This window comes from Scaptodrosophila lebanonensis, unplaced genomic scaffold (assembly GCF_003285725.1).
Source record: "Scaptodrosophila lebanonensis strain 11010-0011.00,11010-0021.00 unplaced genomic scaffold, SlebRS2 tig00001418-arrow-arrow-pilon, whole genome shotgun sequence".
NCBI classification, from domain to species: domain Eukaryota; kingdom Metazoa; phylum Arthropoda; class Insecta; order Diptera; family Drosophilidae; genus Scaptodrosophila; species Scaptodrosophila lebanonensis.
The window spans coordinates 461,470-474,727 of record NW_022060744.1 but is presented as its reverse complement, the minus strand read 5'-3'; the positions used below and the strand labels follow the sequence as shown (position 1 = coordinate 474,727).

The 13,258-nt window shown below is 42.4% G+C and overlaps 1 protein-coding gene across 1 annotated transcript; it reads right to left on the bottom strand.

The window, feature by feature from the left end:
- Positions 1 to 10,279: 10,279 nt before the first annotated feature.
- Positions 10,280 to 11,129, bottom strand: LOC115633343. Its single transcript, XM_030530776.1, has 2 exons — positions 11,066 to 11,129; positions 10,280 to 10,999 (listed from the first exon to the last, which is right to left on the bottom strand). The coding sequence occupies exon 2, from the start codon at positions 10,970 to 10,972 to the stop codon at positions 10,367 to 10,369; it is 606 nt and encodes a 201-aa protein (XP_030386636.1). The 5' UTR covers positions 10,973 to 10,999; positions 11,066 to 11,129; the 3' UTR covers positions 10,280 to 10,366.
- Positions 11,130 to 13,258: the final 2,129 nt, after the last annotated feature.

Below are 13,258 nucleotides of genomic sequence, written 5' to 3'. Positions count from 1 at the left end.
GTTAAAGTTTTAGCTCGCTTACTTAAAGCTTATGGAGGGAGCTGTACTTTAAAAGCCATAAGAACCGATAACTTTGAACTCGCCGTCCCCTTAATATAGTTGATTATCCACTTCTTCTTTATGTATCCCGAAAAAATAAAAAACTTACTGGGTGACGCAACATAACTACTTATGCCCCGATAGCTTAGAGCTGTGCATGCAAGTTAAAATATCTCGAGTTGGCAGACATTGGAGATATGCATATTTAGCTTCTAGAAACTTGGCGCCTTATACTAGAGTATGGATTGTTGTTAAGTTACAGGACTCTGAACACTCAAAAAAATTATCATACAACGGCGTTCTCCACATTCTCTTTCGTACGCCATGAAGCGAAAATTGAAGCAAAGCCCCACTTGCACACTCTAAAGTGTGTTAGTGCGTGTGTGTGTGTGTTTGTTTCCAGTCTGCACTTGTTTTACGCTTTGGCAGCTCTTAGCTTTTTTTTGTACCTTAAGTCCTGGCCCTCCATCTCCTACCTTTGCTCACGCTATGGGGCTTTTCCATGCGCCATGCGAAACTAATTAAAAAAGTAGGTGCTTGGGTCCCAACTACCACACCGATATACTCACGCACACACACATACGCACTTGGCAGCTTGTTTTCCCTTTCCTCTTTCCTCATTCCTCCTCACACTTCTTTTCTTCCTGTTGTTCTCGCCTCACTCCTAACAGGCTACTATTTTGTTGAGCCGTGCTTGTTTCCTGACGCTTTGTTTTTGTTATTGAAAGTTTCAAATACTCGCACTAAACAGCGATATGCCGGCGCAGAGCCGTCTGTGGGTAAGTGCTGCCCAAAAGTATGCTGCGGACTAGCTGGGCACCAATACAAAGTGTTGCCTTTGCCATCGCTATCGCCATTGCCGTCCCTGCCAATGTCACTGTCTGCTGGTGTTGCTGTTGCTGTAATCGGCTTAGAGGTGAAACCTTTTGTCATTATAAAAGGATTTCAAGCTTGACAAAATTTCCATTTGTTGCGACTTTGCGTTTGAGCGACTCGAGTCGACACATCGCTACTCACACTCACACACACACACACACACACACACAAATACAAGAACAAGTATATATGTAAATTCGCATTCACATTCACACACATGGGCGGCGCTCCTTACTTAACTTTTAGCTGCCTCACAAAAAGCAGTTGCAACAACAGCAAAAGCAACAGCAACAACAACAAAGGCAACAGCAACACCAACAACAACACAACAGCAACAACGTTAGACCGCGTAAGTACTTTGAGCTGACTACGAGTACAAGCGAAAAGTATAAAGAACATTTCATGCTTTTGATTTTTGTTCGAACAAAGTGAAGATTCAAAACCCGATACTGTGCTACCCAATTACTCGTACAAGACAGTGGCCTCCCAACCACCCCCACCCCCAGCCACATCTACACTGATTCCTACTCCCACTCCCACTACCAGTTCCTCACTTCCTCAGTTCCTCAGTACCGCAGGACAGCTGCCTATGCTCGCTAACTAGCAGCAACTTCTGTTCTGTACCGTTATTTGCCTATATCGTCTCAGTATGCGGCGCGGCCCCATCTCCTTCTTCGACTCACTCGCAATCTCAGTAACAAAGTGCTCCGAGGCACATGGCATGAAAATGAAAGGTATTCTGTGTGCTCGCCGAGGTTGCTTAGGCGCTCCAATAAACAAAAAAATTTAGCATTAAGGCCTGTCCAGACGATGTGCCGAAAATGTGGAGTCTGGCTTAATCCAGAGTTTGTGGAAAAATACACTTAAAGCTGTGCCAGAAAGGCCTCCTACTTGTACTTCCACAGCACCCTCATCAATTCTACTTATGTCTTTGTAGTATATGCTTTAGTCAGTACCCGAAGGGTACAAGGGTGTTCTCGTCTTTTAATAATTATATAAGGATATTTGTATTTTGGTGAGTCTTGAGCAACTCTACGTTGAACTCCAGTATGTTTTCAAAAACGAACCAGAAAATTATTGGTTAAGTCCCTTAGAAAATTCTTCAGCAAACGGGTGGGTGTCATTGGGACACTTTTGGGACTGAATGTCGATCTGTTGTGTCATTATGGACGATTGATTAACTCTAAAGTGCTATCAGTAAGGTGGAGGTATGTCTAAACATATCCTCTAATATCAGTTCATCAACAGACGTTCGTTCATTCTGCCTGCTGCCTGCTGCCTACTGCCTGCATGCCTGCTTGGCATGTATAGCGTTGTAGCCCGGCCACAACAACTGTAGCAACAAGAACGGCAAACATTCGAGTTAAATTGCCAATCGAACTACATAAAATAACTGTGTAAATAGTGGAAAAGCCCAGATAGGCCACATCGTCGCCGTCGGAATAGTCGTCCACTCCAAGTGGTTGTCTGACGGCTGTGCCTTGGAGGTAACAAAGGATCATGCTGCACAAAACAAAGTGCCGTTTTCAGGGCCTCCCCTGAAACGGGCCGAACGGCCATCACAGGTTGAGCTTTGATCTGTCACTGTGCGTGGCTGATGGGCACCGCCGATAGGACTAGGGTCGTTATGGCTAATGAGTATTAAACAACAGGCGGACGAGCGGACAAGCGGACGAGCAGGCGAGCCCACGAGCCGATGGGGCGTATGGGCGCAGAAGGGTTGCCACGTGCTGCCACTAAAATATGTATGTATGTATGTGTGTTTGTGTATGTGTCTCAAAGGCTGCAGGTAGCTTCGAAAATGAATTGCCCGACTCTTCTGACTGGCCAGTGTCTGGTCTGATTGTAGCAATTGCCAACAGTGGCTCCTGCTGCTAGAGATTGGTTGGCTCTGGACCGCCTAAGCTTCGACAGATCGCTGGCTAGCACGCGTATGGCGGGACACGGAACAGACTCCACAATACACTACTCTCCGCTGCCAACTGGACCCGCATGCAAATGATAATAAAAACGAATGACTTTGCTTTGGATTTTGCTCCACACCCAGCCATGATGGCCACAAATGCATGTGCCAGCTACAGTATGTGTTACAAAGCGTATACACACCGGTCCGAATTCTAGTATTTTAAAATGTTGCTGCATAACTGAGTGAAATCAGCTTTCTTGTTCCTACACGTCTAGTACTTATTTACTCGTATGATTTAAATATATCTCACGTTTTAATTTATTTAAATATTTCCGTTCCTTTTAAGTAAACTAAATTTTATTTGAAATCGTTTAATTATGGTTATGTGATTCAGATTTTGTTATAGTACTCGTATACGCCTGACGGGTAGCATTGGATTTGTGTATGGGGATGTTTCTTGGTTGCTTTTTATGCGCCACAGCTGTGTGTACGAGTACGAATACGAGTCTGAGTACGAGTAGCAGTATATATATATTTTTTTCTGCCAATAGCCTGCTCAACTGGCCCTCCCCTTTCGCCACTTGCCCAGCCTCACGCTTGCACAATTTTTAATCATTGCTCGGGCATTCGAGCAACTCGTTTGGCTATGATGGGCGGGACGTGGGAGGGCAGGGGGGCAAGCGTGGGACTAAAGGATCTGGCTAACGGCTGTGCGCTATGCATTGTTTGGGCTGCGACACATAAACATGCATGGCCAGCAGCGACGCAGACGTCATTCTGTCCCTCTCCCATCGTCCATCGCCCATCTCCCACTCCTCCTTGAATTCCATCAGTTGGGCATTGATGTCGAGAAAGTTTCTGTTGCCTTAGCTATTCCTTGTTGTTGCTGGGCCGGAGCCGATTCGGCCTGGGCCTGGGCCTGGGTTTGAACCGGTTTATTGTTGCCATTGCCGTTGTATGGCTTTAGTCCTTTATCTTGTTTCTAACTCATTGGATCGCAAAAACGGTCTCGTGTTCACCTTAATTGGGGTAAACATAAGTTCTGATTGCCTGCTGTCGGAGCGCTAGTGAGTGCGGTGAGACCATGGTGGTGGCGATGGATTGTGGCTGCGGAGGAGGGGAAGGGGAGCGGGAGGGTGCACGGACAATGTCTTTGCATTGCTGTGATGCTGTGCGCATACCAAAAAATCCGCTGTCAACATTTTCTTTATTTTGAAAATGGTTCAAGTTTTAAGGAATTTGTCGCTCAAAAACTGAAGCCCAGGCTCAAGCCAAAGCCAAAGCCAAAGTCAATGCCAAAGTGAATGTTGCTGGCAAAGTTTCTTTGTTAAATATATCCAATTAGAAAGAAAGCGGTGGCAGTTGCCCCAAAACAACGAGAACAGCAACAACAAGAACGGCAACGGCAACGACAACGCACAGACCAAGCCTGAAGTAAAGGGTTAAAGAGAAATGAATTTTTATGCCGTTGACTATTTGCCGCCGTCGACATGCTGAGCATCCATAGCCATAGCCTATTTATGTTCGCCATTTGTGTTGTTGTTGTTGTTGTTCTTGCTGTTGTGGCCTTACTTTGCCACGCCCTCTCTCTGTTCGCCCCTTCCGACTGCCGGACAGATCACAAAAGCGAGATAAAAAAATGTTCAACGTGTAATTTTTATTTATTGCATACAATTTTCAGAACAAATGACAGACAAAAGGTTCGTGTTTCTATTGTTGCTGCTATTGTTGTTGCTGTTTTTGTTGTTGTTGTTGTTGATGTTCGAGCCATTGAGGGAGGTCGTCAGTGAAACGGAAATTTCATTGCCTACATTTAGGCGCAAAACGCGCGCGCGCTCTCCAATTTAAGGCACAAACACACACACACACAGAGACACAGCCACACGAACACGAGTACATCTATAATGTATGCATTTTGACTTTGCATGATATTTTTTAGTGTGTGTATAAAAATTTAATTTTCTACTTCAAAAGCAAACGAAGCGCCAGAAAAACTCCAACTGAGCGCTTTACCGTGTTGGATGTTGGTTGGAATTGAAAAAGCGTTTAGACATGCTTCCTCTTGTTGTTGTTGCTTTGCATGGCTGGTGAGTGTGTCTGTGTGTGGGTGTGTGTGTGTGTGTGAAGGCAACTAAATGATGGGGAAACTATAAAAATTTACATAACAATAATAAGAGCAAAGGCGTCGTCGACAAAGAGGCAGCAGTAGCATCAGTATTAGAGGCAACAAAAGAAGCTAAAAATTTAAGTCAGAGAAAGGGTATAGTGATGTGATAAGGGGAAGGGGCCAGGGAAAAGTGGTGGGAAGTGACGAACGGGTGGGGGGAGGGAGCACAAAAAGCGGCAGGCAATGACAACAGGCAACGAAGCGTTGAATGAAAGACATTTATTCATTTCAACTAGAAATTAGCATAAAAGTATATGCAACTGTCGTATCAGTCAGCCAACCAGCAAGCTAGCCAGTCAGTTACAGACACACACACACACACATATACACACGTAAAAAATGATAAGGTAGGGGTTAGGTGTGGGTGTGTGGCACTGGTGTTGGCAATGGTATTGGGTCTGAGACAATCAAAAGGCCGGAGCTTCGTTTGATAAGCATGAAAAATGTGTAAATTTCAATAAAAGCAAATGAGCCGCAAAATCATACACACAGATAAGCACACACGACTATACTCGTATATGGGTGTACTCGCATACTTATGCATGTGTGTGTGTGTGTGTGCCCAAATAAAGTAAGCTACAATACAATAAAGCCTTAACCTACGTACAGCAACATGTTGAGGCCACAGACTGTAAGACCTTGGCTAACGCTTTAATGTTTACTCTACTTTTTTTGGCTTTGCCAGATTTTAGGGACGCTCGCGTACTCGTGCCTGCGTATGTGTGTGTCTGTGTGTGTCAATGTGTGTGTTTGCGAGTGGCACTTTTTGTGGCTGGACTGTGACAACGCTGGCGTGTTAACAATGTGAGCTAGTACCATTGGATTTACATCACATGGCGTGTGAAGAATGGGAAGACAGTTGGGTGGCTTACCTATCATTCTCTCTCCCCCCCCTCTCTCTCTCTCTCTCTGTCTCTCTCTTTCTTTTGTCATGTACGGCCAAAAAGCGATAAGCAGCTCACAGCAAAAATCGGTAGCTCAGTACTGGATTGCAAAAATTAAATCTATTTAGGTAGAGCATAACATGTGTACTCAAGCAAATATGCTCTCGAAATGAAAATATTCTGTTTAAATTTCAAAAAACGGTACAAGTAAGCATAGGTAGTTGAAACGCATTGGTTCCATCAAAAGATTCCCAGTGCATCCCAAACTTAAATCTTAGATCATTCATTTCATTAAATTGTGTCGCACTCGTAACATAAGTAAATGAAAGATCAATTTAAATGTCATTGGTGCATCTACTAAAAAGATTCAATAAAATCTTACCAAAGCAGCTTCTAATATACTTGTATATCAACAAATAACATTTAAAAAACGATGTTCTGTATGATTGTATGAAGAGGCTTTTAGGTATCTGGAAATGTTTCTCATCCACTGCCTACTGAACTTTCACGCTTCTTCTTCCTCATCAAGCCTTGCAAACTGACCAATAAATTAATTCGAATTCATAGCTTTATTTGCTTTTATTCTTCTTTTAAAACATATTTAAAATTTACTTAAAAATTGACTATCGATTTCGGAAACTGAGTACCCAAGTAGTGCCCCCTAATTTGGCTCCAAAAATGGAGTCTAAGCTAGCCATGTTAACTTCTTGGAGTATTCACTGTTGTTTTATTTATTTTTGTTGGTGGCGGTGCTTGTTGGGTCAGTGGCTGAACCAAAACAGTAGCCGTTAGCCAAGCGACTTTTGAGGCCAAAATATGCTACATGTGTGGACCTTAGTGGCGATGGCGATGTCAAGGGCATGCCAAACCCACAACGGATTGGCGTCGGGCGCCAACGGAAAGGCGAGGCCATGATCGCACTCACGCACCACACACCTTTTTCCACGATTCACACACATACCATATGTGACTCGCCCTATGTGCCAATGTTGTGTGTGTGTGTGTGTGTGTGGGTGTTTGTGTGTTCGTGTGTGCGTGAGCTTTGTGGCAAGTAGTTAAATGGCACAGACACTTGCACGGCCACTGCCACTGCCACGACCGCGCACACTCGTCCACACCCGCTCCCCTCACTCCCAAATTTATAAATATTTATATGTTGACAGTATGGGTGTGTGTTAGTCGTTGTTGTTTTATTTTTCGGCTGTCCTTCAGCTCATAATCCTTTTTTATTGCAAATGACCACGCTAACTGGCTTGGCCGTCACTCGGCACTGGACAATGTTGCTGTTGCTGTTTCTGTTGCTGTTGCTGTTTTTGTTGTCGTCGACTTTTTTATTCTTTATGGGCCCATATCCTACGACCTCCGTTCACAGTCCTTCGTCCACCGGCCATGTGGCAGCTCATAATGCTCATCAACAAGTTCATTTTACGGCCAATTCATTAAAAAAGTTTTCACTTTTTTCACTCCACACTTTACATACATACATATGTATGTACATATGCCAACACTAGCGCCAACAATCACACACTTACACTCAAAATCTATGCTTCCTCCACACTAAGAAGGGTGCCTTACAAAATGTATAACGAATTCCAAAACGAATACGAGCATACTTGTATTACTTGTAATACAAACGTACGAGTATATAACTAAAATAATCGTTACATTAAATAGAAAGAGAAAGCAAAACGAGAAATATTTAGAACAAGCATTATGAGTAAGTGAAATTAAAATTTGCAATATTTCCAAAAGAATCGTTGAAAATGCGTATGCTAAACATACATACGTAAAATATATACTATAAAAGTATATGTTGATTTAAAATAGAAAAACATACATATATATATACATACAAGTATAGTACTTGATTCAAAAACCAAGCACAAATAACAATATCAACCAAATATTTTGCTTCTTGTGTTTGAAAATGAAACCAATTGGTCTCCTTGAGCCATTTAAGACAAAAGATAAGCTTGCGTAATTTTCTCTAAGTGTACGCTCCACACTCCTCACCCGCAGCACCGCCCGCTGTCATACACTTTTATTACAATATTTAGTTGCTCGTTTTCATGTGACGCGTGTGAATTAGTGAGTGTGCGTGTGCGTGTGCGTATGTGAGTGTGTGTGTGTGTGTTTGTGCGTGTTGACCCTCATTTGCTGACATTTAGTGGCAGCTTTCAACATCCTGTCCGCAACATGCGTCATGCTAAATATCTGTTTGTTTGTTTATTTGTATGTGTATTGTATTTTTGAAAGTTTTTTCTGCGCCTCGCTTTATGGTACACATTTTTTGTCCTTGTATTTGTTTTTTTTTTATTTATTTATTTAATTTTGGCATTTTGGGACTGCCCCTTTTTTCGTTCTCGTCTGTCTGTCACATCGTCGTCGTTGTTGTTGTTTCCTAGTTTTAATTTTATGGTTATTGTTTTTTGTTGCCCATTTCTTCGACCGATCCTCTACCGGTTACCGGTCACCGGTCACCATTCCCCTCACCCTTAATGTCGCCCCCAACACTGCTCCATTCATTTATTTTGGCCGCTTTTGTTCATTTCTTAAGTGGCGCTTTATAATGTTGACAGTTTTATTGAGGTGCAAAATGTTGGCCATTTTGGGCGAAAATTGACGGCTAGCTGGCCTGCGAGTAGTGCGAGGTGTTTTATTGGGCTTGGGATTGGCTCTTCTGTAATCGCTTGTTAGCAGTTAGCCGGACAGACGTGAATTGAGTCATGTGTCAAAGGCTGAAAGCAGCAGCGATTGTTAATAGACTGTATAGTATAAACCATATTGCATATACTTGTATGTATATTTAGATTTTATATTTTACTACATTACTGTAAGGCCCTGCGAATGGCACGAGCGAAGCTTCCTTACGCTTTCTAATACTTGTAATTCACACCAATATTGTGAACCCGTCAGAATCGGACGCTTTTGGGTATACACAATATTGGAGCTGGCAGTGTCCTGATCCTCGCTGACGTGCCAATATTACAGTTCTCACGCTGTACACTAGCGGCGGACAGCATAACACATCGGAATTATTCAGCGATATTCAAATTAAAGACGTGATTTAAAAACTAACTTACCACCGATTGAACCCTGCCCCGTGAACCCTGAACTAAACCAATTAACACTCGATCCAAATCGATCCACTGGGGAGGTAGAAAATAAGAAAACAATGAAGGGAACGAACTACACGAGAGTTGTTGATTATTGTCGTATGAAGGTCTGCTTTGAAGTGAAATGAATCTGATTTTTGTTTATTGCGATTAGCGCTGGCTAAGTTTCTTTTCATTGCTTACATTAATGCTAGCTTTATTTTAAATTAAAGAGCTTCAGCTAAAGCGGTTTATAGTTAGTGTTATGTACTTAACTTTCTCTCTATGTTATTCTACTATCTGTGCTCGAATTTTTCAATTAGCTTGAAGTTAAGTGGACAGCAAGAATGTAAGCCAGACAGAAGGACAGACAGCAACAGACAGAACAAAATACAGTCATAAGCTAACAAAATCTATTTAAATCTATAAATGTTTTTGCGGCCACAGCAGCAGCAGCAGCAGCTGCAAAACAACTAAAGCAGCGATACTAAGCAAATGTCATAGGGCTCTCGAGTTTCATTGCATTTAGTTAAAAGATAAATGTCGTCGAAGCAACAACTGCGGATGGTCGAAGTTGACGGTGCACCCAGATTGCAACAGTGCTTGCTGTTGGAGGAGGTAGGAGCGAGGATGGGTGGAGGAGGGGCGCGGTTGGTGCGGGCAGAGTTTTGCAGTGGCTTAAAACTTTGCTGGAGACCTATAGCCTGCAGGCAACGGCTGTGACTGAGACTGCGACTGCGACTTGGACTGGGACTAGGACTAGGACTGATACTGAGGCAGAGGCAGGGGCATGGTGCTATCCCCCTCTCTTCCTGCGGCCCTCTCTTCCACCTCTAAGACGGAACATGTGGGCAAACTTTAACAAGCATCTAATGACAGGACCAGAAACAGCAGGGGGGCTCTGACGGAAGGAGGAATGCAGCAACTAGTATGGTACGCATAAGTTTACTTAAATGGGCATGTCTGTGTGCATGTGTGTTTGTGTGTGTGTGTGTGTGTGTGTGTGTGTGTGTGCTGTCATGTGTGCGCTTGCCTTCTATTTTGGGCTGTAATAACTTTTTGCCATACTTTATAGCATCAGTGTTGTAAAATGTTGCCGAATATTTTTTTCCTCAAGTACTACGACCACAAATTCTTGCACAGAAAATGCAAAATTGTAATAAAAGTTCAATCTATTTAACCTAATTCTGCAATGCCAAGCAGGAAGGATTAAAAACAAGCACGAAGGTAAAAAACATCCTAAATCCCTTTTGCCTGCCATACAAAAAATGAAATTCAAATCAATTCAATCAATTAATACTTAGTAGGGTTGTTGGCTTTCAGGACCGATCCAAAGAATTGTATATTTGTATTAATATTGTTTGAGTGATTCAAACGTTCATTTAAAATTAATATTTAATTAATATTCGAAATCTAGATAAACATTTCCACGATGTCCACCACCTCCATCGCCTCCACCAGTTCCATTGTCTCCATCGCCTGCACCAACTCGATTGTCTCCAAGGTCCCCAAGTTCTCCAAGATTTCTAAGATCTCCATCATCTCCAAGCCCGTCTCCGTCTCCGTCACCATCACCATCACCATCCCCATCGTTTCTTTCGATTCCACCAATTTCGTCTACACCTTCGTTGGCTCCTTCGGCTTTTGTTGTTAACTGTTGTTTAACTGCACTGTTCTCAATGATTTCTTCGATTTCAGTGCTTTCAATATCCGGGCCATAGATACGGTCCTCGTATTCGCGAATGACATTCCAGCTGAGAACCGACTCCATAAAAACCCAGTTGGGAGCCTCACAGAACGGGCAACACTTGATCCCATCAGGAAACAAAGGGTGCTGCGAGCATTCAAGGAACAAGCGTCCACGGCAATAACGCAGACATACGTTGCACACGTAGTTCCTGATCGGACGATCACAGATGCATTTCACAAGCCCAGTTTCTTTGTCCATGGCTTCGTTCTTCTTTGTTGCTTCGATATTGGCACTGACACATCGCTCTCCAGGCATTTTCTCATGCAATTGTGCACTCTGTAGCTGTTTAAAAGAGAAAGAAAACTATAAACACTTTTATTAATTTTTTTTTTTCGACACAAACCGTACGTTTGATTTATATTACACACGAATTCCAACTGAGACTTTTCAGGAATTTGATGCCATACTATAGCTGTTATTTTTATCTCAGCCTACTATGACTGTAAAATCACGTTATCGATTTTTATCGACCAGAGCGTCTTCTTGGCCATGTCCTTTTAAAAATCAACTCGTGCCTTAAAAAGGTTGTCAATTTTCATTTACAAAACTTCAACTTTATAGAAATATTCATTTCATTTCTTGTATATAGTATTTCTACTGCGGAAACGTAAAATGGGTGAACCAAATGCTTTTGGGATGGCTATCCAGAACGAAGATGACGATTGTATTGAGATTATGGAAATTGAAGATTCAGATTCAGATTCAGAAGTTGTGGAAATTGTAGATTCAGATTCTGAGAACAGCTGCGGAACCATAAATTGTTTCGGAACGGCTAACCGGAACGCAGATGTTATTGAGATTATAGAAATTTCTCATTCAGAGTCTGAGAACAGAATGGCTAATCGAAACGTGGATGACGACGCAATTGAGATGATGGATTCAGAGTCCGATTGAGATTCCGATTCAGATAGAATTTCTTATGACCTGTAAGGATGGCGAATTCGAATATGAATAGCTATGTATTATACTCGTACACACGCCAATTAATCCTTTAATTAAATTAGATCATTTTCCTCGATTGCAATAAAATCCACACCCACTACACCCAAAAAACTCGTAGATGGCACTTGTGATGCAATTTTAAATGTAGTTGCTTGTTGTTTTTAGCTTATGCACAGTTGACTTATGTACTAAGAATAAATTGTTTTGCGTTTTTGTATTCTCTCAACATCGTGCTTATTCGAAATGTACATGCTCTGTCTAATTCTAACCTATCGGTTGTCTAGTGGGTTTTCCCAAATATGTATAAGTTCTAAACTTTTTCCTTATCTATCCTAATCTACTAAGTGAATGGTATTCGCACCATTGTCGACTTATGGACGTTACCCCGCATTTCTCTGTGCTGGCTAGAGCAGGGACCAAGCGATTCAATCGTCTCAGCTAACCAATCTTCAAGTCATCATAGTGATTTGATCAGTTGTTTTCTTAAAACCTGTGATATAACTAAGCACTCTCCATTGGCTGCCTATGTGGCTAATTTTTAATATCCCTAATTGGTTTTCAAGTGCCAAGAATTTTCACAATTTGTCTTCGAGTTGTATTACTCTACACTCTTTACTTTTTCAAACAAGTTACATAGGAATTGCTTTTTATGTAACTACATCGCTGCTTCCCCATTTTCCATTGTCTTTGTCTTGTGAATACTTCGATATAAAACATTCTTTAGTCCACCTCCAATAAAAAGAAAATGGTATACAAGTTTCAGCTGCCTGTCTGCAGAGGCTTGGACTATGCGTATAATGAATGGAATGGAATCGAATGAGTCCGGCCGTCGGCTCGTCTGTGAATAGGGACAAACAGTTTTAAGCATATATGTATCTTATGTACATAAATGTATGTATATATTGTATGTACATATAAGATTGCGCGCAAAGCTCATTCGTTCGTTCATTGTACCTGCCTTCAAGTTTCACTTTCCCGATTTCGCTGTTCGTGCCGCACGCAAGGCGTCTGCGACTACCGATATTTTGTTATTGCAGCTTTGCAGTTGCGTTATGGCCCAGAGGCAAGTTGTTTTTAATGTTGTTGCTTCACTTGCAGGATGCCTAAATGCCGAGTGCAGGAGTACAGGCAGGGTGGATTGGAGTTGTGTGCTATTCTTTAGCTTGATTGAAATTTCCGCCAGGCTGCGTTGCACACGGGGCGTATGCGCAACACTTTCGCTCTCGAACGACAGGCATGCATTGTAGCTATTATTTCCAGGCCTCGAGTCAAACTTGCGAGCACGGCAATCTCGGCCGGATATACACATACATACAAGTATATGTTTTGGTGTATCGGTCATGTCGTGTCACTCAGAAGCTCATTAATGTCAGTGTGGCAACTAAACAGTCAACATCGACTGACAACCTCGGCAACATTCAGCGGCACGAGGAGCTGCAGGAGCATCAGCTGCCGGTCAAAATCAAATTTTATTCGTAATTATCGGTTCGCCGATGTCGCCACCATCAGTATCTGTCAATTGCTGGAGCTGCAATGTAAACGAATGTGTGGCATTCATTTGTTTATCAGCTGCCTTTGATAACTGGTTGGCTGACTTAG